The following is a 26,010-nucleotide window of genomic DNA, read 5'->3' as shown; positions in this document are numbered from 1 at the left end:
TATGATGGGCCCTTGGTCAGAGCTGTCTCCATGTTACCCCTGTTCTCTCTAGATGCCTGATCAGTTTGACCAGACGGTGGTCCTGAACCAGCTCAGGTATTCTGGGATGCTGGAGACTGTCCGAATTCGTCGAGCTGGCTTCCCTGTGAGGAGACCCTTCCAGGACTTCTGCGCCAGGTGAGTCCGGGCCCCCGACTGTAACAATGCGCATAGCAACAGAGCAACTAGATAGGCTCAGTGTTCCATTTGACTATTATGAAGTGGCCTGACCAACCCATTGCCCTGGCACCCTGAGATAGTGTAGTGAGCTGATTGTCAGAGGAATTTTCATCTGTCCTCACTTCATAAAACTCTTAAGCATTTTAAAGACATTTTCTGTTGTCCATTATTGCTAGCCCACTTGCACAAACTGACCACTGATTTCAATAGGATACCTGATCTAGGACTTCTATACCTATGCCTCTGTCTAAGCTCATTGCACAAACTGTCATGTTAACATGTGCTGCACCATGTTTTCTTCACCATGGGGGCTGGGAGTGTTATATTTTGTTGGAAGCATCAGTCTGCCCCTGTCTCCTCCCAGATACAAAGTTCTAATGAGGGACCTTTCCCTGTCAGACGACCCAAAGGGGAGGTGCACTGAACTGCTCAGCCTCTACGACAGCAGCAGTGCAGAGTGGCAGCTGGGGAAGAGCAAGGTGAGAACGGAAAATGCTAAGTTTTACATTCACATCATTCTTACACTGTAGCAACATATGGCGCTAGAATTTCACCTGCACTTTTAAAGGGACAAAGCCAAAAAGTACTCATAGTTGAAGCTCATCGGTCGTTTTCTGCCCTTGAATAACTGTAATTAAAATATGAACCTTTTCTACTTTCTACTCTCTACTCTACAAAAGCTACACAAATGGCATTGTGCATTGTGTGCTGATTCCTTTTGATTTCATTATCGGCTGCCAGCCTTAATTTGGCATATCACCTGAATAATTTAATGCAAGTGGATCAGGGAACTGTAATGGCATAATGGCTTATGGGGGAGCAGTGGTGGAGGCAATTACCCCCGGTGCCAACGTTAGTTCTAATCTTTTACCTGAGGCAGTCTCTGTCTGCAATCTGGTTCAGCTGTAAATAATTTTATCCAAACACAATGACATCTGTAGCGGCACAACAAGCGTGGAATGAACGTCATTGTGTTGGGGTGATTTCTGCCTGAATCATTGGGCCCTTTTTTTTTATTTACTTTACAAAGTATTCACGAAAGGCCGGGGCACAGAAAAGATTTACGTTTCAGTAATTTCCAGTGAGAATTGACAGATGTCGCTGCCCGGGCAGCCCGGCGTGACCATGTAGCCCAGCTGGAGGCTGACAGCAGTTTGGGAGGGAGCCTCGCCCTTTCAATCAGTCAGGTTCCTTTCAGCCCGCCGAAGAGGAACGGGCCTCTCAGGCCTCAGCCTGCGAGAAGGAGATTTATGTAGTCTCATCTCAAACCCTTTCTTTCTGTTTCTTTTTATGGGGTGCGTGTCACGCACACTGTCTGTACGCTTTTATGAGGGAAACTTAATTCTCTGGAAATTATGAGGGGTCGTTTTTTTAGCGCCAGCATGATGGCAAACAGTGAAACCCTCATAGGGAGTGCGGTGTTATGAAAGGTGTTTGCTTTTAGAGCACGGGCACATTCACAGCAAATTCACAGTAGAAGGCATTGCATGTCTACACTAAAGTGACTGTAACTTCATTTAATGAATGGGTACAGCATGCAAGTGTCATGGTTTATTATGTCATTCAAACACAGTGAAAGTCAATAACATGCACAATTTAATTTTGTGTGTGTGTGTGTGTGTATATATATATATATGTAATTATTTTTTTTATTAAACATTTTATGGTGATTGTCTTTTATAGTTAGCATGGATTGTCATATTTCTGATAGAATATACATCCACAAATCAATGCAATTCAGGCTGTCAAAGCAGACATTTTGTGTAAAATTTGCTTTGTGAACTTTCATTGTGGTTATACTGTAACAGAATAGTGGTATTATTCAAGTGATTTTGACAATGTTGAGCTTGTAATGCGTTGTCTTTGAGTAATAACCTTTTGGCAACCTTGCATTATAGCCATTGGGGGGGACTGAAATTGGCTTTTGAATACCCTCTAGACATGACAACATTTATCATTTACTCGGGATCAGAAATAATCTCCCGTCTTGTCATGCCGCGCTCCAAATCGGATTAACAGTAGCCAGCATGGAGACCCAGCTCCACTATCAATGACAAACAGCTGGGTTCCTGAAAACCAGGGGCGGGGAGAAGGACCCCCGCAATGCCTGGACGGCGCTAATTGAGAAGCAGTCTTTAAATGCCTTCTCACAATAATCCCCAGAGATTTTTGTGGTTTTTCTTTGAATACAGATAAAGAAAGAGAACCTCATTAGATTCTCCGTAGCCGTTTTGTGGCCAAGGAGACCCTTTGTAAGAAAAGGAAGGTCCTTTCAGAGCAAATGAAATCCTCTGAGCAGTCTGTGTATCCGTGAGATGTCACCTTTGACAGCTTTCGGTTTTGAATCGGGATAAAATGGGTTGTTTCACTCATTGAATTATGCATTGAAAATGCATGGAAATTCTGATAGAAACATGGAATAAATTCTTTCTGTCAGCTCTGTGAAACTCTGCCTATCTGTGTGATGCAGATTACTCTGACTATTTGGTACATCATGCTGAGATTCCAGGGTCTCTAAAGAGTGGTAAAAAGGACTGTCCTTAAACACACAGAATGTAATACTGAAGGTCTGAACTGCCTGGGATTTCTGCATACTCTTCTGAGCTTATGCTGTTTGCACATTGGTGTGCTGTTGCTGTTATTATTATTATTATGAGTAGTAGTAGTAGTAGTAGTAGTAGTAGTAGTAGTAGTAGTAGTAGTAGTAGTAGTAGTAGTAATAGTAAATAGTAGTAGAGGTACTAGGAGTATTTTATGATTGTAAAAAATAATAAAACAAAGATTATGTTTCAAGGTAGTTAAATTAAACTGTGAAATAAATGTGTTGTTAAAAGAAGGCAAGTGAGAAATAAATACTGGACATAAAGCAATTACAGGTAAGGCAGCCTGATTGAGCGGAAATAAAACTGTTTCTGTGAGCATGGTAGAGTGCAGGTCTACATTTCCTGAGAAATATTGCGTGGGTCATTTTCATTTTATGTTCAGCGTGACCTTTTCACCGTGCCTGCCTGCCTGCCTGCCTGCCCCATTGCTTTAGTAAAAACACAGCAATTTCCTTTCCTATCTGCGATGAGGAGGAGCCTTCGTGGCATGGAGGTGGTGTGAGCCATTGTATCTCCCATCAGGTGTTCTTGAGGGAGTCTCTGGAGCACAAGCTGGAGAAGCAGAGGGAGGTGGAGGTGTACCGTGCTGCCATGGTCATCCAGGCGCACATCATGGGCTATGTGGCTCGGTAAGTATCTCCCAGACTCAAGTCAGCACCAATCCCGCCGGAGCACAGGGCCTTAGTGGACTTTCCTCACCTCCACGCTTGGGTCTCAGTCTCTGAAACACTGGTCCATGGTCCACAATCGTCTCAGCCTTCCCATTTTCCTGAAGTTCCATCCAATGTCTAGTTTGGTTTTCTCCTCCTCTGGCCAGTCTGTCCACATGAACTATGGCCTGAATTCAATAAAGATTTGAACTTCAATACTTTATTGCCATAGCAACCAGTGCATTGTGGACTGTGTGTGCTCAACATTAACAATGAAATTGTTAATTTCTAACTAAAGAATTTTAATTTCCTAACTGAATTTCCTAACTAAAGATGCAAAACTAAAAATGCAAGTGTTCTTTGTTTTCTTTAGAATAACACTTTGGGGAGTTCATTTTAGTTATCCCTGAATTTTCCAAATTGTGCTTGTGAAGAGAAAAAGCAAGCCCTGCCTTTATTTGTGAGTCAAAGAAGTGGACAATTGTTTACTGAAACCAGGACAACGCGTCTGTGTCTGCCCTGTAACTAGGTAGCAGTGTCACTTACTTTCTCTGGCCTGCAGATGGCAAGATATCTGTCAAGAGTTTGAAAACAAAGCCAGTCCATTTAGACTCTCCTGATATACTTTATGTAAATGCCCGATGTTGACATAAAATACATTTTTAAAATACTGTAGTCCAATTTACTGCACTTAGGTCTTACAGGGTTTTTCTCCAATATAGATAGCATTGTCTTTGTTGTGGGTTGATCGATACATTGATACCTTGGCCCCAGAATGTTTTTATGTGAGATGGAAGTGTTAAATGCAGGAATGCTTTGGCATTGAAGTCGCAGTGACTGTGACACATAGCGGAAGATAGCACTGTTTGCAAATGAACAACAGAGAAGGGGCAAAGAAAATAAAACTACTACTTGCTTTGAAATGATAAAATACAGCTTTAATAGGAGCTGCTATTTCTGAGTGAAGAGCCTTGGGACTTTCAAGGTGAATGAGGGCAATTATGTACCACTCATTCTGTAAAGTGGATTTTGAATCTTGAGCAATTTGGAAGTTAAGAGGGGATGGAGTGAGTGAGAGAAAGAGTGAGAGAGAAAGACAGACATTATAGGATAGCAGAAGAAAAGGGATCATTTTCCTGTCCACTCTGACACCCTATCTACTCCTGTCCAGAGAGGAAAATTAATGACAAAAATACATTTTGTTATATCTATTTCAATTTCCTGGCTGCCAATTGGCAGGGCTGTCACAAATGGTCCAATGACCAGTGCATCACCATTCACCTTACCTGGCTTACCCTGCCAGAACTTACGTTTTGATGTCTTAAATGATCCTCATGGAATGTTGCACAGCAACATGGACATAAATAAACTAACTACGTAAGTACATTTTACAAGCTATAGACTGGAATCTGAGGTATAAAAATAAATGGCCTCATTGTGTCTCAGGCCCCCACTTAAATCTGTGGATTAGCTATAGAAAGTAAAGAATGTAGACTGCATGACTTGGATTACTTAAATTAGATTCACTCAGCTCTTTAAATGCTGCAGTGTTCTTTGTTCTCATGGGGTGAACTGATTACCTAGTTTGTCTCTTCGGATGTTTTCTGCCCCCTACAGGAAACAGTACAGGAAGTTGCTGCAGTGCATTGTGGTCATCCAGAAGAATTTCCGCGCTTTGTACTGGAGGCGGAGGTTCCTGCAGTTGCGCTGGGCTACGCTCACCTTCCAGAAGCGCACACGGGGCCGCCTGGCCCGTCGGCTCTACCGCCAGCTCCTGGAGGAGAGGAGGAGGAGGGAGGAGGAAGAGCGGCGAATGAGGGCAGAGCAGGAGGAGAGGTGGAGTATCACTCATCCATACTCATCATTATCTCCTCACGTGACAATGCAATCTCTGGAGTCATGGTTATTCGAACCATATTTGGTTCTCATGCGCCAAATCACCAAGGACACAGTGTCACAGATCTTACATGCGGTCAGGTTACGGTTATAACCTCACTCATGTTTGTTTAGTTTACATCACTTTATATATATATTAGCAATGATAGTAAAATATGGTTTTGTTCATTTATAATCTGTGTCACAGCTACAGTATAAACAAATTGCATAAATACCTGCAATTTCTGCATTTCGTCAGGAAGAAGAAGGTTACAGGCTTGGCTTCTAATTCTAGGCCCCATCATGTTTTAGCTGTGCATATGGTCATTCTAGGTCATATCCCAACATTTTTTCAGAAGTTGTGTTGGTTGTTGGAACGTTCAGCAGTACACCTGAAAGTAAAGCAGATTGCCAAAATGATTGACATCTGAAAAAACAAATGAGCACAGCAATCTCTTGACGGCTGGACAGATCAGCATGCCCTAATGGAAAGATAAGCTATGGATGGATATTCTGTCTGACTCAGATTCAATAAAGCATTATTTCAATTAGGCCATCGTAGTAATGGAGGAAATAAAGCTTGATTATAGATTTCCCATTACTGCAGACTTGTTGCAAACAGAGGCACGCAGTGCCTAAATGTAAAATCAACTCAAATTGGATTGTGAGTTGTGAAACCAGCAAAACCTTATTTATTTTGCTCTAATTTGTCCCTGAAAATAAAAAAGCCATAATCTATGTTAAGGACCACTTAACATTCATCTGTTGTACCTGCATTGCAAATGAATTTTCATAAAATACCTCATCAAATCCCTTTATGTACATTTTTGATGGTTGCAGAGAGTTATGGGAATTAGCTCTGAGCGTTTTTTTCTTTTTTTCTTTCTGGAGCAATAGGCTGTACATTCTGTTCTTGGTTTTGATTATACGCTTACAGTGGACAAAGTCAGCTAAAGACGGCCGCGTACAGCGGGGTGCGCTGTGTGACTTGGCAGCCGACCCCGCAGTCTGCTGTGCCCAGCTGGGGTCTTGCACTCCACTTCCTGTTAGCAGCCTGAGACTGCGGCACTTCAGCGGTCTCGTTCAGACAGCCTGGGCCTGTGGGCGGGGCCTAATCAGCCTGCTTTTCCCCCCTCTTTCAGGGAGCGGCAGAAGATGGAGGCGGAACGACTCGCTCGGGAGGTGAGAGTGCTTGCGCATCACTCCAAAGTCAACGAGTCTGTGAGCAAACAGCCATCGACCGAGCCGCGCGATGCCTGCGGAAAATGGAAAATTACATTTTTTACTGCGGATTCACATTCATAGTTAATTAAACGTCCAGTAAAATGAGAAAGCAGTAATTAGTGTGCAGATATGAATGTTAGGGAAAGGGTGTCGTGCTATGATGAAACATTCACACCCCCTGCTACTAGATAAGCTGTATGCTTACTTATTTATAATTTTCTTGTTTCTTTCCTCACTCATTATTCTCTCTGCCCACTGTTTTTTAACTGTGTAAGATATGGTAGCACACAGCGCCCTGATAACTGATCCAGGTTCAGCCTATCCACCCCTGATAACAGCTTCAACCATTTTGTGTAAAATAGAGCTGAAATGGTGGTCCGGTTTCACTAACACAAGTTACACACACAGTAGGCAGTAGGCACTGAAGATCTGTCCCATGATGCCACCCATAACAAACTCTCTTCCCCATGTGCAGGCGGAAGAGGCACGGATGGCGGAGGAGCTGGCATCCCGGGCCTTGGAGATGGAGGTGGAAGTGACGGAGGAGGTGGAGGAGGAGGAAGAGGTCCAGCTCCCGGAGCTGGAGGTCCGCCCGCAGGACGCCACGCAGGTGGAGGAGATCCTGCGGCTGGAGCGGGAGATCGAGGAGCTGCAGCGGCAGAAGGAGCGGCAGGAGCTGTCGCTGACGGAGGCCTCCCTGCAGCGGCTGCAGCGGCTGCGCGACGAGGAGCTGCGGCGGCTGGAGGACGAGGCGTGCCGCGCCGCCCAGGAGTTCCTGCAGTCGCTCAACTTCGACGAGATCGACGAGTGCGTCCGCCACATCGAGAGCTCGCTGGGCACGGCCGGCGCGGGCGGGGACAAGGCCGGCCTCCACCCGCGCCGCCCCGGGCAGGGCGAGGAAGAGGAGGAGGAGGAGGAGGAGGAGGAGGAGGTGGACGAGGGCTTCGGCGCCGACGACGAGGCCTTCAAGGACTCGCCCAACCCCAGCGAGCACGGCCACTCGGACGGACAGCGCACCAGCGGCATCCGCACCAGCGACGACTCCTCCGAGGAGGACCCCTACGTCAACGACAGGGTGGCCCCCCCGGCCCCGGCCCCGCCCCTCTCCATCCCCCAGGCCTGCCGCAGCGCCTCCTCCAGCGCAGACTCCGCCTTCTGCCGGCTGCAGGGCCCGGAGGCCCCGGACGAGAGCGCCGTGGACCTGATCCCGCCTGACGAGGACTCGGACTACGACCAGGACGACTACGACGAGGGGGCCATCGTGTCCGCCGGCAGCCTGGCCCTCTCCAATCCCCGCAGTGGCCAGTGGTCCCCGGACTACCGCTGCTCAGTGGGGACCTACAACAGCTCTGGGGCCTACCGCTTCAGCTCAGAGGGAGCCCAGTCCTCAGTGAGTGTGGATCTAAACAACTCATTTTACCCCAGAACATAAGTCCAAGAGGCTATCCAAGAGCTCACTACAGCATGTTTATTTAAAGGCTCATTAAACTGTAGTCTAATTTTAAAAAACATGAAAAAATATATTTATAAAAAACTTGCATATATCAAAACAGTTATCCAATTAAGTACTCTTTTGCAGTCCTCCTTGCTGTTGTGTGCCTTCAAGACAAGGGACTGGCAGTGCAGGAAATCATTTTAACTTTAGCTTTGTTGCAGCTGAATTAAAGTTGAGCCTCATTTTTCTATCCAGGATTGTAACGAGCAGTGACTTCGTTATGAAGCTCAGACTGTTGTGTGACTCATTCTGTCTCAAATAGAATGGACGGAGTGTAGCACAGTGGGTAAGGAACTAGACTTGTAACCGAAAGGTCGCAGGTTCGATTCCCGGGTAGGACACTGCCGTTGTACCCTTGAGCAAGGTACTTAACCGAAATTGCTTCAGTATATATCCAGCTGTATAAATGGATACAATGTAAAATGCCATGTAAAAAAAAAAAGTTGTGTAAGTCGCTCTGGATAAGAGCGTCTGCTAAATGCCTGTAATGTAATGTAATGTAAAAATAAATGTGAGTCAGGCCTCTGTTATCTTCCTGCCTGACCCCCAGTTCGAGGACAGCGAGGACGACTTTGACAGGTTCGACACTGACGATGAACTATCTTACCGGCGAGACTCGGTCTACAGCTGCGTCACGCTCCCCTACTTCCACAGTTTCCTGCACATCAAAGGTAACATCGCCATGGCAGCACTAGTGAGGGAAAGCCATCACAAGCATGGGGGTGTGGCTTTGTGAAATCAGCCTGAGAAAATGTATCAACAGTTTGCTTCTTTTCAGTCATTGGAAATCTGGTTTTAATAATATATATACGATTTAATGGAAATATTGTTGTTCTGTGCATTGAAGGCACTCAGATATGACTGAAATATCAAAGCACTTAATGTTATGACTAATGTTTATCTGTCAGTGTAAACTAAATTTTGTTGATGTCTAAACAGGCCAAAAAACTGAATTTAAATTTAGTACCAGTTCTTTTGTATTCCGTCTGCTTCTTATTAGAAGGACAATTGATCCCACATGATCAATTTCATTTGCATTCAGCAGCCTTTAAATAATGCACAGGTGACTGAAGCTTTGACAGAGATAAGGGTGCATCTCTTAGCATTGTGAGATCTGCCAGCGTGCTGTGAGGGTGCATACGAAATTCTCTTCAGCGGCAGGCTTTGGCGAGAGTATGCCTGCCAAACAGCTCTCCCAAAGCCAGGTTATTTTTACCCAACTGCAAAGGAAGCACAGAAAGAGTCACAAGCCAAGCTTCTGTGAGAAGCTGCTTCTGTCTGTTAAAATTGAAAAGCAACCACAAGGAGCAGCCTAGAATCCAAGCCTTCCACCACTAGGTGTCACTGTAGCCACTGGAAAAACAGTGAATGAAATGACGCAGGACAAATCCGTCAACACTTTGGATAACTGGATTGGGTGGTCTGTGAGACGATATGACAAATAAGCCCGTTTCGGTATCTTGCTGTTTGGGATTACAGGAATACTACTGAGGATAAACCTGCTGTTTTCTCCTGTGTTATCCTGTGTACTGTTAGTACAGCCATGTGGCATAGCAGTTCAGTAACTGGACCTGGACATACGGCTTAGCACTTCAGGAATTAGGCCCCACGCTGTGGTCAAGCATAATATTTGACTAAAAACAGCAAATCAACAATTGTAGCAATTTTAGTGTTTACCAGCTGTTGTATATGTAAAAGGTATAATAGGGCACAAAAGTAAAATAAATTATTTCATCTAAAGCGGGATACTTCACACTGCATAGGAGTATCTACAATATAAACTAAATGTTGCGTCTTCTGTATTGTGTTGTAGCTAGCTGCTCCTATAAAATCCCTATTAATCCTATGGGTCCTCAGTATTGATTTTTCACTGTGTTGCTCACACACATGAAGGTCTGTGCTAGAGATTGTGCTGTAAGATGGTTCCTAATTTTCTCCATTTTGTCCCCCCTCCCTCTCCCTGCTTGCCTTGCCCTTTTCTTCTCTTCGACCTCTATTTGCATCTTTTTTTCCTCCCTGTCTTTTAATTAATTAATTTCATTTCAAAATGAATCATGTTTCCTATTGCTTATTTTAACCTCTTCCCTCCTTCCTCTTCTTTCTTTCTTCCTCTACTCTCTCCTTCCACTCCTCACTTCCATCCCATTGTTCCCTGTCCTTCAATTTTCTCATCCAATGAACCACTTTGCCTTTACCTTATTCTCATCGCTACATTTTGTTCTCCTGTCCATTATTCCTGCCTATTCCCCCCTTTTCTCCCTCCCTCTGACCCCTCTGTCCTTCTGAATGCCACCTCTTCTCTCTCCTTCCTCTGTGATTTCTCTCTGATCCCCCTTTCCATCCACCTTCCTCCTCTGTTTCTTTGTCATCTCCCTCGCTTTTCCTATCTCCCTCCATCACTTTCTCCACCTTGCCCTCCTGTCCTCCCTCTCTCTCCCCCCGTCTCCCTGGGCCCTCAGGGGGGCTGATAACGGCCTGGAAGAGGCGCTGGTGCGTGCTGAAGGACGAGACCTTCCTGTGGTTCCGAGCCAAGCAGGAGGCCCTGAAGCAGGGCTGGCTGCACAAGAAGGGCGGCGGCTCGTCCACGCTCTCCCGCCGCAACTGGAAGCGCCGCTGGTTCGTGCTGCGGCAGAGCAAGCTCATGTACTTCGAGAACGACGGCGAGGAGAAGCTCAAGGGCACGCTGGACATGCACACCGCCAAGTAAGGCACCAGGAGGGGGCGCCCTGTCACCTCACCCGCTAGATGTTTTTTCAGAGGTTTACATTTTTACATAGGGTCTTATTGTGAAAGGTGCTTTACATGTACCATGGTATCAATTTTATCTTTCCATTAATCTGCTTAGTTTTGAGTGTTGTTTTCTCTTTAAAGGCCCAATGCTGCCTAGAAGTTCATTGCCATGTTTGTCACTTGCAGTGAAATTTAAATTCCATGCACTGCACTTGCTAATTAGCCCTTTTCCTCTCCTGTCTGTTTAATGTTCCTAATACCACAGATGACATTGGAAATATATTGAACGCTATGCTTTTTAAAGTTCACTCTACCCTTAGAATGACAAATGAAGGAAATATGCGGTAATTAGGGTATGACCTTAAACCATTTATATATTAAGATGTGCCATACCATCATTTATAAGGAGCACTCTCCCACTTATCAATTATGGTCAGAGGGCAATTGGTGCAAAGTTAACCTCACCAGCAGACCGTTCACACTATGGGTATGTAGGCTAGCTCTCAGCTAGCAGACTGATCATGGCAACAGAGCAAGGTTGTAGACATTCAAGGAAACCATAGCGGTCTCCACGCTGATTCACAGAAGCCCCATAGAATGCATGCAGGTCGGAAACCTTTTGTTCAGTCAACAGGTGCTAGGCTGTAGTTGCCGTAGAATGCAAAGAAAGCCACAGGCACTGCTGCCATCAAGAGAAATAGGAGCCTATGGGGAAGTCTGGGGGGGGGGGGGGACACTGCAGGAGGGTGGAGCAAAGCCGGGACCTTGCGGGCATAGGTGATGCGGAAGAGCTGACCCCACTGCATGCGCTGACCTCTTTTCAGAGAGATCATAGACAACACGGGGAAGGAGAACGGGATCGACATTGTGATGCCAGAGCGCACCTATCACCTGATCGCAGAGTCTGCCGAAGACGCCAGGCAAGTACCTCGCATCCACGGGCTGAAAGGCAACCTTTGTGTGTTAAGCGTGTATCAATGAAAGAGAAAGACAAGGTCTGTGTGTGTGTTTGCGCGCGCGTGTGCATGCATGTGTGCGTGCGCGCGTGTGCATGCGTGCGTGCCTCCTTGCGTGCACGCGTATGTGTGTAAAGGAAAAATGTGGGTGTGTCATTATACATAGCTATGAAAAACCTGTCATCCTTTATCTCTATGAATAAACGTCCAGGCCCCCACCAGCGCCCACTTCCCCAGATGGACTAACCCACAATTCCATCTCTAATAGCACCTCTCTGTGTGTTTAACACTGTCACAGCCTGATTCAATTACACCCCCCTCCATCCGAAATGTCATTTACAGGGATTCCGGTGACATCCTGTCAAGATAGCAAAGCAGAATATATTAAACGCCATCTGATATTTAGCAGGAAATCAAAATCTCCAGGAATGGAGGCTGTTTGAGACATTGACCCCGGTCATCTGTCACTCTTTTTCAATGTGTGAAAATGTGCTACGAAGAAAAAAAAGTATTTGCATTTGCAAGCAAAATTGCCACAAATTGGAAAAGAGCTTGGACAGTACTTTGTAGAATTGCTTCATACTTCATATTCCATAGTTATCTGCACTACTTCTCAATCAGCCGGCAAATATTTAACAACTTTTGTTCAGTGAACTTAAAGAACATTGAAACATCCAAATAAATAATGATGGCAACAGGTCAATCAGTCCATCTTTCTTGTTGTTTTCCATCAAACAAAAGAAAAAGTACCGAGCACTGCATTAAGCGTCGGTTTAAACATGCCAAGGGCCTCTGCTTCATTCAGTGGCCTGGCAAGCTGATTCATTCACTGACATCTGTGAAGAAATACTTCCCGTTATTAATGTACAACTGACCTTTTAACTAATTTCAGTTTATATCACAGAGCTTCTCCACCCTATCTCCCCAGTGGTGGAACGAACTCCCTGTCCCTCCTCGAACCTCTCCCTCACTACCCATCTTCCGCCGTGGTCTGAAGACTCATTTCTTCAGACTATACCTAGATTAACTACCACCACTCTGTATATTTCATCCTAAATCTCACCCCCCCCCCCCCCCACCCTTTCATGACACTCGTTACATGTTCCCCCATCCCAGCACTTTTTGGTAATTTGTATTCGTCCTAATATTGTAGCTTGTTCTTCTGCCTAGTTGGCTTGGCAGAGGTTAGGTCAGAACTCCACTGTGTGAACTAAACTGTGTTCTTGGCTAGAAATACAGTAGCTGTACAAAATAAGTATTGTATCTTATTGAGCCTGTGTTTTGTAGTTGCCCATGACCATGAAATGCACTTTTCTATGTCGCTTTGGATAAAAGCGTCTGCCAAAGAAATGTAATGTAATGTAATATCCCCTTGTTCTGCTGACAGAGCTCAACATGGAAAATCTCTTTTATGAATTCAGTAACCTCAATCAAATCCTCTTTAGTGTCCTTTTGCTAAGCCTGAATAGATAAAGTATTTTATGTTTTTCCTCATAACTTGCATGTTTCATAGCAATAACCAATTTAGTTGCTCCTCTTTGTACTTTATAAAGAACTGATATAGCCCTCTCATGCATTTTGCGTTTGTAAATTTATGTTCGGACTCTTTTGTGCGCTCCAACCCCCCACCCCCCTGGTTTTGCCTTATTCCCCAGCCCATATGTACTGTAGCCTAGATGGTTCCCCTTAGGTCGAATGCTCAGAATGTTTTTAATAACAACAAGTTCTGGTTCAGTGTTAACAGTAAAACATAAAATGTGGGAAGCTGGCTGTTTGTGTTGCACAGGGAGAGCGGAAACTTACAGAGTGTGATTTATCTACCTCCTTTGATCTCTTGCCTGTAAAAAGAAGTGTGCTGTATTTGACAGAAAGGGATTACTGGTTTCTCTGTTATAATTGTGTGCCAGCAGGCTTTCCATCAGTAAATAAATTGATAAGCTTTATCACATCTGACTTGCTGATATTTAATATGTTCCAAGATTTATTATCGCATAAATGACTATGATAGATAGATCCTGAAGCAATACACTCTGTTTGTACACATTATAGCTCAGGGATTCTCTCAGGCAGGTTCCTCTGAATGGTTATTGATCCATCCATGGTATGTTATTTATTATATATCCTTGGTAGCAATAATAAACAGGACTGAATCTATGGAGTATTTAGCAAAAATAAGGAGTGGAAAAATAATCAAAACATGCCATTTTTCAAGGTCAATGACAGTAAGGTCATTGACCTTGTTGTCTCTTTGGTCCTTCAGTTTCCTGAATGCGCTTCCTAGTGAATCACCAGCTAGATAAGTGATCTTGGTTTCCAAACTAAACAGTCAAGTGATACATCCTCGCTATACTGCTGGGAGGCTGTTAGCAGAGACAATAATGGTAAAAGGTTTCATGCAGTGACACGGCAGCATTTGGAACAATGGATCTTCAGTACAATGGCATATAAATTGAAAGTAATATTAAGATGAGAACATTTCATTGTTTCGGGACATGGGGGGTGTATCAGAATCAAGATGGAAATTTTAAAACAGCTTGTTGCTTTCTCCTAGACTCAAAATTATGACAAACTGTTTTTCTATGTCTTTCTCAGCTCAGTTCAGCTTTATTACTGGCATGTATAGTATAAATTAGGTAATGTATGAAATAACAGTGATATTTATACATGCATACACACAATTGTCATTTGTCTAATTACAGTTGTACTGTAATACCAGGTAACAGACCATACATAAATCTCTCTCTCTCTCTCTCTCTCTCTCTCTCTCTCTCTCTCTCTCTCTCTCACTCTTTCTATCTCCCTCTCTCTCTATATCTATCTCTCCCTCTCCTGGTCTCTTCTGCCTTGTCGTCAGTCTTCGGCGCCAGACCTGTTTTGTTCTTTCCCCCCTGGAGCGACAGGCCTGTGCGCAGAAGGAGCGAACGCACACCATATGGCAGCAGACCCGCCCCCTACCTTTTTTTATTAGAGAGAGCCCAGTCTCCTAATGCCCTGTCTCCTCTTCCCTCTCTTCCACATACAGCCAGTGGTTCAGTGTGTTGAGCCAGGTCCACAGCTCCACAGAGCAGGAGATCCGGGAGATGCACGACGAGCAGGCCAACCCCCTTAATGCTGTGGTGAGTTCAGGGGGGTGGGGCCGAAGTCCTGACGCATCCCTGGAGGTCCAGGTCACCGCGAGAAAGCCCATCTTCTGTATCCCCCAGCCTCTGAGTCAATGGCTGTCTTCTTTCACTGATCTTGACAGTCACCTTGTGAAGTCTGCTGATCTGTTCCACAGCAGCTTTTACAGACACGGCCGCTGGAACGTGTGCACGGTCAGGGGCCTTGTGTGCTAATGAGGTTCACGTCTGTTTTCTGTGCAGGGGACCCTTGACGTCGGGATGATCGATTCAGTGTGCGCCTCCGACAACCCAGAGAGGTAAGAAGCTGCCAAGAAGCTTAGCGCACACTTTGATCCAGGGGGTTTCAGCTCAAACCTAAATCTCTTCTTACGTGCACACACTATATCAGCTAATCCCCAGGTTCTTTAAGTTTCTAATTCTATGAGGTCCACCTTATCTGATGAGAAACCCAAGATCCAGGAATATTTTAAGGGAATGATCTTAAGAGTGAAAATAGAAAACACCATTGTCCTGAGGGAAGGAACACAAAAGCTAAATACTCAGATGTTGTCAGTGTGTTAAACATATTTGTCCTTCAAATTCTTCATAAGTGAGGCCATATAAAAATTTGAATCATCAAGGCAACCTCTCATGAATGGTTTTATGTGAAACAACAAGGGATGAAATGAAGTCTGAAATGAAGTGATACATGTTTAAGCTACCTGTTAGGGCTTTTGTTACTACAGGAAACAGCCCACCTACCTGCACAGCTCATAACCACGATGTTTATCTCCTGTGTGCAGTTTTCTTTTTTTTTTTCTTGGTTTTGGTGGTGAGACTTCTGCTCTTCCGTAAACACTAACCCTCACCTTCTCCGTTCTTCGGTTTCCTTTTCCAGGCCAAACTCGTTTGTAATCATCACGGCGAACCGCGTGCTGCACTGCAATGCGGACACGCCCGAGGAGATGCACCACTGGATCACCCTGCTGCAGCGGTCCAAGGGCGACATGCGCGTGGAGGGCCAGGAGTTCGTAGTCAGAGGTGAGACGGCACGGGCGAGCTCCTCTCTGACCACTGTTCGTTTTCGTTCAGTCAATCAGTGCATAGCTTGGAAGCTTTGAATTCGAAAACGACTACTGATTTGGCCGCAAAAGGAGAAAATGACAAAGCTCAATACAGAATCATAAGACATGTAACTTTGCTACCTCCCAGGAATCATGTGGTTCTTTTGGTCCTCTATAAATTTCAAAGATCTGTGGGAAATTTTCCTGTTGGATTGCTCATACAGTATATGCTCTTGTCAGCATGTTTCAAAATGTGCCTGTTTCTATGGCTATCAGAATATGCTGACATGTACTTAAAATGGTTAAGTATGTACTCATGATTTACTTTGTAATTTGCTGGTTTATTTCCCCCATGTATTTTTTTTTTGGGGAATCCCGCAATCTGTCCCTCCCACCCGCATGACACATCTTCTTCCTCCTCCTCCTCTAGGATGGCTCCACAAGGAGATGAAGAACAGCTCCCGGGCCTCCTTGAAGCTGAAGAAACGGTGGTTCCTCCTCACCCACAATTCCTTGGACTACTATAAAAGCTCTGAGAAGAACGCCTTGAAGCTGGGCACTCTCGTCCTCAACAGCCTCTGTTCCGTCATGCCTCCGGATGAGAAGGTCTTCAAGGAAACAGGTTGGGGTCCTTTCTTATCCCCAAGTTTAAATAGCCAGTTGAGCTTCTAGAATACTGCTCTTGAACGAGGAGCAGTACATCAGTTCCACAGGTACTCCACGGATGCATTTTCTAGCAAGGTTTTGACATACAGTGTTACAAGAGAGTGCTAGCACTTATAGGCGGGAATGAATGTCTCTTTCTGATAGGAACTGGTTGTTTGTTGGCACTACCAATTATGATAAGATGGGAGGCACTGCAGTAGCAGTAATTTATGGTACCCTTTCCAACTTAAACCCACTTTCTCTGGTGGCCGAAGGCAAATTATACATTTTGAAACGCACAAATGCTCCCCTGGAGTTGAGGAGATTATATTATCTTACACCTGATAGGTGATACATCTTGCACCAGCGAGATCCTTGCTTGAACCAGACTCCTGCTGCTCATTCAGATTTGCTCAGCTGTGCCTGAAGAGGACTGTAATGCCCGCGTCGCACAGAGAAAATCATTTAGACGATATCAACCTTTAGGACCACAAGCACACTGAGCTTCTAGCTTGATATATACAGTGATAAATCACTTTCCCTTTATTCTAATTAAATTGATTTTGATCCCTGTTGCATTTTTTCTTTTGGATTCTGTATTGCATCACTACAGGAGGAAGTTACAGTCTGGCATGTGACATTATTAATTTGTTATACAAGCTGCTGAAACTACACAAAGAGTAATTCTCTCTCTCTCTCTCTCTCTCTCTCTCTCTCTCTCTCTCTTTCTATCTCTCGCTCTCTGTCTCTCTCCCCCCCCCCCCCCCCCCCCTCAGGCTACTGGAATGTGACAGTATATGGGCGGAAGCACTGCTATCGCCTCTACACCAAGCTCTTGAACGAGGCCACACGCTGGTCCAGCGCCATCCAGAACATCATCGATACCAAGGCCCCTATTGACACTCCTACCCAGCAGCTCATCCAGGACATCAAGGTGGGGGCGGCTTCACTTTTGCCACACAAGGGCGGGGCTGTAGCAAAGCCACTTTCACTGCACAAAATGGCCCCTCTACCACAGCCTTCACATTTCCCACCTTTACCTGGAACCTTTCTTGAAACACAGAATTTGACGCTCTTGCACTTTGAATTGATTTCACTCCGCTGTTTTCGTGGTCGCCTCTGTAGTGTGATGTTGTTAAAATGCAGGTAGCTTTAAAAGGAACCCGTTGTTCTGGTTTACTATCTTGTTGGCTTTGTGTAGGTTTCCATTCAGCTTTATATTCTGTACAGAGCATCTTTCTCAGCAGGAAGATCTGTGAGGTAGCTGCTTCCCAGTCATAGAAATCAGGTTAAAACTATCAGTGTCACCCAATCAATGCACCTCAGGTCCAGGAAATGGCAGTTTGTGAGGGGATGAGGCGGGACAGCAAAATGGATAGATAAAATTCTAAGATATTTCTAACAAAGCACCAGCCTGTTAGAAATAGGCACTTTTTCCAGATGGGCCCGTACCGTGGTGCATTTCACACCCTGAGGCCCTGAAGCTACTGTGGTCCTGGTTTTCCCCTGCTGGTGATGTAACTGCCGGTCTCGTCGTTCTGTCCTCGGCCACAGGAGAACTGCCTGAACAGTGAGGTGGTGGAGCAGATCTACAAGAGGAACCCCATCCTACGTTACAGCCACCACCCCCTGCATTCACCCCTGCTCCCTCTGCCCTATGGGGACATCCACCTCAGCTGTAAGACATGTCAATGTGTGGGAGGGGCAAAAGTGTATTCAAAGGAAAACAACCTGTAAACGATCCATAATAGTTCAATGGTTTGTATATGTATGACCATACAGTATATCATATATGTTTAACATATGATACAGTATTTCTGATTCAAATCTATGATTTCTGTTGAGTAAAAATACAAATATGTACAAACTTTACAAATATTTAGTTGTACCAAAGGTCATCCCAGTGATACCCCTTAGGTTCTTTTACACACAATGCAGAAGTACAGGTCTGTCCTAAAATCTTTCATCCCCATTGTTGAACCAGTGATCTTTTCCTCCTCTACAGTGCTGAAGGACAAGGGCTACACCACGCTCCAGGACGAGTCCCTTAAGGTGTTCAATTCTCTGCAGCACTTGGAGGGAGTGAGTGACCCAGTGCCCATCATCCAGGGCATCCTCCAGACGGGGCAGGACCTGCGCCCTCTGCGCGATGAGCTCTACTGCCAGCTGATCAAGCAGACCACCCGGGCACCGCAGCCGGGCACTGCGGGCAACCTGCGCACCTGGCAGATCTTGGCCTGCATGAGCTGTACCTTTACCCCATCCCGGAGCATCCTCAAGTACCTGAAGTTCCACCTTAAGAGGTGAGGAGGGAGGAGGGACTATGTGCATAAGGGGTTTGGTTTAAACCAAGGTGTGTCAAAGGATAAATGTGTTTGTGTAACCCAATATATTTGATGTGGTGGTGGTGTGTGTGTATGTGTGTGTGTGTGTGTGTGCATGTCCATATATTTTAAAATAAACTTACTAGATGTATTTTTGCAAGCGATCTCTAATACAGTTTTGAAATTTGTCGGTTGATTTAATTGTTGGATAACCATCAAGACATTATGATGGTGTGAGCTGTAGTTGGTTCATTGGATCAATTGCTGTGTGATCTTCAATATCTCATTAATAAGTGCATGACACCAGTGTAAGCTGCATTGTTTGAAAAACTATGATTAAAGGTGCTCATGTTTGCTGTGATAATAACTTCAAGGCTTCACAGTCAACTCTCTCAGTAAATTATTTGCATTGCCAAATTGGATAAGATGACAAACACCTGTGCTATTTATCAAAAAATAGACTGCAGACAAGAATATGCAAACTACAAATTTTTCTTTGCCACTAAAATACACATCCAGTCGCCATGAATCATCATAGCAACTGTGATCTCCTGAAACATGAGTTGGGTTTCATAGACTCCTGCTAATTCTGCTTGAACAAAAGCATGTCCCCACAATGAAATTAAGCATTTTATTTTGGCATGACTCCAGTTGTTGTTTCCTCCATGTTTACTAATTCCGGGCACTTCTCTTCACAGAGAAAGGTGATGTAAAAAATACATTTAGGTATTCAAAATCCAGTCCAGGTGTGCAGACACAAGTCACATCCCAGCTGAAAGGAATAAATACCACTAACAAATGTGGTGTAAATAAAAATTGAACCAATCATATTCTGTGTGATTCTATTCCCATTTAGACATTGAACGACTGAATAAATATATCAGATATGTCAAAGAAAAAGATTTTGTTCATGTTCATGTTGCATCCACTAGTTCCTTTGAAAGACGTGTGAAGTGTGATTTCAATGAAAGACCACATTGCAGCTCATTAGCAAGAGAACAGAGCTTCTCTTCTGTATAAATCCTCTCCAACTACTTAAATCAGTGGTCTGTAGTGCTCCTCTGGGGTCTCCTTCCTACTTGCAGCTGATAACTCATTTGGCTGGAATTTAACATAGAGGAAGCACTGAAGTTTCATTCATCTTGCTCATGAATTAGCAAAATTGTAATTGAACTCACAGTGCAGAATATTTGTTTATTGGTGTGTATGTGTAACGAGATAAGGCTAAGATGTATTTGTTCATTTTTCTTCCTGAAACCAACTGTATAAACAATTTGCTACTCAATTATATCAAGTTTGTAATAGGGCATTGAACATCAAATTAATTTTAAATTGAATTCCCATCTCTATTAGTAATTTGTTTCAAGGGCATAAATTGAGAAAACTAAGTTTGAGTAACACTTTACTTTTAAATGTTTATTATTTATTGCCAAGCTTCCTAATTCAAATCAGTACCGAATGAACAATTGAGTGTAATCATTAGGAGCTAAAGTTAAACAGTGCAAGACAGTGAGACCCAAAGGCAGCAGTTTGTGAAACAGTTTGCTTTTTAATAAAGCCAAATGATTGTGGCATTTGTGTGTGTCGGTAGTCTCAAGTCTTGAAGAGTTTGATATGTTTGTGTTAATAGACTACCTAAGGTATAGCCAGTGTGCACTGGTTGTGCTGTTTTGGTTGGCAAATAAGGTTCATCTTTTTACTTCTGCATTCCTATTCCCTGTAAAACGCTGATGGAGCTTTTTTAACTGAAGTGTGAAAGCCATTCGCTCACAGCCCTGCTGGTGTCTGCTTTCCATACTGCCATGGCTGCCTCCACTCAGTGTGAGCAGAGCTGGTGAATCATCTGCATTTTGCATCATGCGACACTGGTGCGAAAACACTGCATCACAAATACCGCACATATTTACCAATCATAGAATTCTGGGTTCCACTAATGATTCCTGTTCATGTGGTTAAAAATGCCACTAGGCATCCCTACAGAGAGGTCCTGTCATCTGCCTTAACTGATTTAGCTGAGCTGAAGGGAAAGCATAGATTGAGGAAGGCGAAGACCTGTTCATTAAACACAGAACCACTTGACTCCAATTACGGTCATTGAGTTATTTATTTGCGCCCAAATGACAGCCAGACTTCTGCACGCATTATTGGTTTAAGGAGGATTTTTATCAGAGAAAATGGTCACCATCAACCCCAGGGAAGACATGGAAAAATCAAGCAATGCCCTTGTAACCAGACACTTTCAATCTCACAATTCTCAGCATGGCAAAAAAAAAAAAAATCCACACTTATTTTACCTATTTATCCTTGGTGGAGAATCCTGCTAAAGGACACAGTGTAGTGTAGTGGATTCAAATCTGTACTATACAAGGGATATTTGTAGATGGTAGCCCTGCATGGAAATGTCTAAATGGCTGTAGCATCACCCAGGGAAACACACTGATTGTATTTTTGCATGAAGTGCCACCATCCAAAATGCAATGGAAGTCTAAAAAGCCTAAAATTACAATTAGAAAGAAAATGTTTAAAATAATGGGTAAAAATTGTTTTCATGAAACATCGGTGAATTGACTAAATTGTGGAATGTTTTCGGCCAGGACACGCGATCTCTTCCCCGGCACGGAGATGGAGAGGTACGCTGCCTTCGCCAACGAGTCCCTGAAGAAGACGAGGGCCCGGGAGTTCGTCCCGTCTCAGGAGGAGATACGCGCCATCGTCGGGAGACAGGAGATGACCACCACGGTGCACTGCCACGGCGGAGGGTCCTGCAAGATCACCATCAACTCGCACACCACGGCGGGGGAGGTGAGCGCCGGGCGCCGCGGGCGGCTCTCTCAGCCACGCTGTTAATCGCCGCCGCTTTTCCTGGGTGTGGTGGGCGGGACGTGGGGAGGTGGCAATCGGGCTCAGCGCAATTCTGCAAACAGGGCATTAGTCAGTGCTGGGATTATTTTCTGCTGTCCCAGAGACCTTGCTTGTGTGAGTGAAAGAACGTCTTTCCCTGCTACACCTCGGCTTAATATTAAAAGGTCACGCATCGGGTATATTTGCATACCCCGTTCATCCTAAAAATTTGACTTTGCTCGCGGTGGGCATAGGCACGCTTCATTCCCGTCGTGCAGCTCCGCTCGGGGGTGGGTTTCATTCTCCCCTTCTGCACCCCTCCCCTCCCCTCTCGCCAGGCCATGGGAGTCTCTCGCATCTCCGGTCTTCCTAAAGGAAATATCTATGTCTGCCTGCGGACCACGGCACGTGCGGTAGACATGGGGTTCGCGGGGGTGGGGGGGCATCTCTGAATCCTCTGTGCGTATAATGCTCTCATCAGTGCTCCCATCCTTTTCCACTTCAGATAGATTTCTTTTCACATTAATAGCGTGGCTGTTGTTCCCTAGATTAATGAAAGTGTTGATCTCATTTGAGTTCCTTGCGCCTGCTGCAGCACTCCTCTGCTCGAGTCTGTCTGGAATGATAAGAGCCCTCATTGGACGCCACGCAGCCAAACACAAGGGCACAGCTTTGCTTCACACAGGAATATGGAGGATTGAGGGGTTTTCTATTCCTGGGTTTCATTCATGTACAGATTGTGCTTTGGTATTCAATAGCTCAAGTGGCTATTGTAATATAAACTCATTACTGGTGGATTTTTAAAACTAGTTAAAATCCAGTCGCGTGACACAAAGCAAAAAAATATTTTTTGTTGCCTGAGGAGAGAATTTTTCAGTCAGTAGGAAGATTCTCGTTTTTCTGTACAATAGCACCTTTTCTAGTTGATCAAGTACCTGTATCTCAGTGAACAAATGCAGTGCTTGCCTGCATATATTTCAAAGAATGGACTTGCTGCTGGATGCCCTCCTGACTTAGCAGAGGATGCTGCAGTGATGGAATGAGCCTGTGGCTACAACTGGGCATTCCTAATAGGAGGAGAGAAGGCAAATTAGTTATAATTTGTCCTCAGTACATTTGCATACTGTTGGGCATTGCACATCCTGATTCACTGATCTTTACATTAATTGGATGGCTCGGCTGAAGTGTATTAGCCAATCCAGACACCACAGATCAATGAACCTGCACAGAATATGAGCATCACTACTATGTTACTGTTTAATTGTACCTGTGGATCCGCTGACTCCGTTTCGTGTCACCCTGCAGGTGGTGGAGAAACTGATCCGGGGGCTAGCCATGGAGGACAGCCGCAACATGTTCGCCTTGTTTGAGCACAACGACACCACTGACAAGGCCATCGAGAGCCGGACTGTGGTGGCAGACATCCTTGCCAAGTTTGAGAAGTAAGTGCAGCCGCTGGCTGTTTCACCAGACCTGGTTTGCCGAACCAGTTGGAAACCATCCAATTATATACAGTTGATTCTTATAGAATACAATGCACTGAATGTTATTCTTAACATAAAGCCTTTTGAATAAATGAGTAGGGTGGATATGAGGAGTGAAGTATCAGGGCTTGAAAACAACTTTTTTTCTATCTATTTGTTCCAAGAGCTGGTTAGAAGGAAATAAAAAAAGTGTTTATTTTCTCACACCTTGCAAACATTAAAACCAGCCTAATAGCCTGTCTGAAAACCTATTTGTGACCTCCATGTTTCCAAGAATAATAAACATGTGCAATGTGAAGTTATTTTTTAGTTGCACAGTTGTCGTTCTCTGAGATACACATGGCTTTTGACTGTCGTATTAACCCAATGTTCAGTGTATTAATCACAACTGCCTACATGAAGCGCCCCCATCACCACCCACCCCGGTTTAGAAAAAAAACGCATTCTATGGATGATGACAAACACAGTGAGCAGAAAATATCACACTGCATTAGCACTGAATAACATGGCATGGCTAATACAGCACTATGACAAAATAACCACGTTAGAATTGCTTTGATATCGGGAAACGATGAGGGAAAATCCTTTTGTAAGACTTTAAAATCATTCACAGCAGCACAATCAAATAACCTGGTCAATTCCAGACATTTGCAAGGTGTAGGGTAGCAACAGCTACAGAGTTCACAGAAATACAGGCTTTGTAATCTACATACGTCACATTCAACAATTGACTTGAACATTAAAAGGACAGTAACATCAACGCTATCCATGCTGAGGGATAAGAATTAGCATCGTTTGCACCAGCAAATAACTAGTGCACAGAAGCCTAACATTAAAAAGGAAATGATACCACCCTGCTTTATCGCGACACAATTGAGCAACCGTGGCTGCTGGGGGCTGAACTCGTTGCAGTAACATGCACTGACTGGCCTACTCATTTTCAGTAAGAAACCCACAGGCGTAGACAAAGCATCACCAATAATATATTAGGCTATGCAAAATACTACCACCATGATATAAATAGTATGTGTGCCCACTTCCTTTTCAGGCTTTCAGCAAGCCAGGAAGAGCATAACACAGGATGGAAATTCTATTTCAAACTCTACTGCTTCCTGGACACTGATAATGTTCCGAAGGACAGTGTGGAGTTTGCGTTCATGTTTGAGCAGGTGAGAGCCAAGGCCTCAGCAACAAGAGGCGATCTGTGTGCCTCCACACACAGAAATCATACACTTCTTTCAGATCTGGACTTCATACACATGAGAATACAGTAGGCTGTAGGTTCTCGAATCACATTAATGGTAGTGGAGATAAGGGGTTCCACATATATTTTATTCTGATCCATTTGTACCATACATAATGTGGTGACATTATTTACAGTCATTGCTCCAAACCACCTGGGCTGTTCTATTTATTTTACAGCAATGGCTTGCGCCCATGGGCTCATCCTGAGATATTCATGTATGCATGTGAGGTACTCATGTAGCAAATTCACAGGAGAAACAACAGTTGTCACCAGCTCGTTGTGTCACACTTTAAAAATAAAGGTTCTAACGAGTGCCCACAGCCTGCTGCTGCGATGCTATTACATTTGCACTCTGCAGAATCCAGCAACACTTCTTGATTAGTAGCTTTTCTCAAGTCTCTGGTGATAATTATGGGGGTCCATTTCTGTAAATTATTTTTGGAGAAGATTTAATTCTTTGATATTATTCTGAGTACCCTTGCTCCCTCCTAAATTGTTCACCAGATGGGCAGATGCACCAGAGTGGTTGAGACTATGATTTATTTCATATTTAAATAATTAATTTGTATGTTAAGCCAGAAATATGCTGTTTGTAGTGTGCACTAGTTTGCATTCATGCATTAGTTATTATAAAGATGTTCCAGCCATTTATCTATAATATAGCCAAAAGAAGCACATGTGAAGATTTTTGGGGGGAGACTTAAGTTTATTCCACAAGAAATGTGTTTCATCATCTGTACTAGTTCTCGTGTAGTGCTCCTCTACTGGGTGAAAAACATAACAACATGGCGACCCAATAAAGAGCCCTCCTCACCTTGTCCTGCCAGGCTCACGAGGCAGTCATCCGGGGCCAGTACCCGGCCCCCGAGGAGACCCTCCAGTTTCTGGGCGCCCTGCGCCTCCAGTACTTGCTGGGGGACTTCAGCGCCCAGGCGAGCGTGCCGGAGATGGGCCAGCTGTACCCCATGGGCCGGCTCCGGGCCCGCATCAGCCAGTCCACCAGGACCTTCTCCCCGGCGGGGCCGGAGCGGGGGGAGCGGAAGCGCTCCAGCTTCCTGGAGGGCACGCTGCGGCGCAGTTTCCGCAGCGGCTCGCTCAGCCGCCAGCGCCTGGAGGAGGAGAACATGCTGGAGGCCTGGGTACGGGAGGAGATCGCCTCCGCCCGCGCCAGCCTGCTGGACAAGTGGAAGAAGCTGCAGTCCATGACCCAGGAGCAGGCCATGGTCAAGTACATGTCGCTGGTTAAGGAGTGGCCCGGGTATGGCTCCACCCTCTTCAGCGTAGAGGTGAGCATCCTGCTATCCTTTCGGTCTTCACCATTCCTTCGCATTCACTTACTACCTTATTTCCCTCTCTCTATAATTATTAAATTATAAATTATCAATCGCCGAATTCGTTGTAGGCAGTGCAACCTTTATCAAAACATACAGTACAACTCACAACCAGATGAAAATTGGCTGAGCTCTTTGAAGCTTCCTATGGCTGAGAACGGCCAAATGGTGAATTAAATGTCTGACAATGTCTAGTGTTAACTCACATCTAACATTGTTAAT

General features: G+C 44.7%; 1 protein-coding gene across 1 annotated transcript in view; it reads left to right on the top strand.

The window, feature by feature from the left end:
- myo10 (myosin X) overlaps nt 1–26,010 on the top strand; it is a 116,556-nt gene that overhangs the window by 88,580 nt on the left and 1,966 nt on the right. Inside the window, exons 20-39 of the mRNA XM_035428941.1 lie at nt 53–177; nt 584–698; nt 3,345–3,451; nt 5,090–5,308; nt 6,490–6,529; nt 7,047–7,961; nt 8,617–8,737; nt 10,526–10,769; nt 11,621–11,716; nt 14,775–14,868; nt 15,115–15,170; nt 15,752–15,894; nt 16,348–16,539; nt 17,339–17,496; nt 18,117–18,240; nt 18,568–18,865; nt 21,481–21,688; nt 23,033–23,169; nt 24,260–24,380; nt 25,285–25,743. Of these exons, the coding sequence (XP_035284832.1) occupies nt 53–177; nt 584–698; nt 3,345–3,451; nt 5,090–5,308; nt 6,490–6,529; nt 7,047–7,961; nt 8,617–8,737; nt 10,526–10,769; nt 11,621–11,716; nt 14,775–14,868; nt 15,115–15,170; nt 15,752–15,894; nt 16,348–16,539; nt 17,339–17,496; nt 18,117–18,240; nt 18,568–18,865; nt 21,481–21,688; nt 23,033–23,169; nt 24,260–24,380; nt 25,285–25,743 (3,972 nt within the window). The remainder of the gene's footprint in view (nt 1–52; nt 178–583; nt 699–3,344; nt 3,452–5,089; nt 5,309–6,489; nt 6,530–7,046; nt 7,962–8,616; nt 8,738–10,525; nt 10,770–11,620; nt 11,717–14,774; nt 14,869–15,114; nt 15,171–15,751; nt 15,895–16,347; nt 16,540–17,338; nt 17,497–18,116; nt 18,241–18,567; nt 18,866–21,480; nt 21,689–23,032; nt 23,170–24,259; nt 24,381–25,284; nt 25,744–26,010) is intronic.

The sequence above is a fragment of the Anguilla anguilla genome, chromosome 8, assembly GCF_013347855.1.
Source record: "Anguilla anguilla isolate fAngAng1 chromosome 8, fAngAng1.pri, whole genome shotgun sequence".
Lineage (NCBI taxonomy): Eukaryota > Metazoa > Chordata > Actinopteri > Anguilliformes > Anguillidae > Anguilla > Anguilla anguilla.
This window is presented reverse-complemented; position numbering and strand designations above follow the sequence as displayed.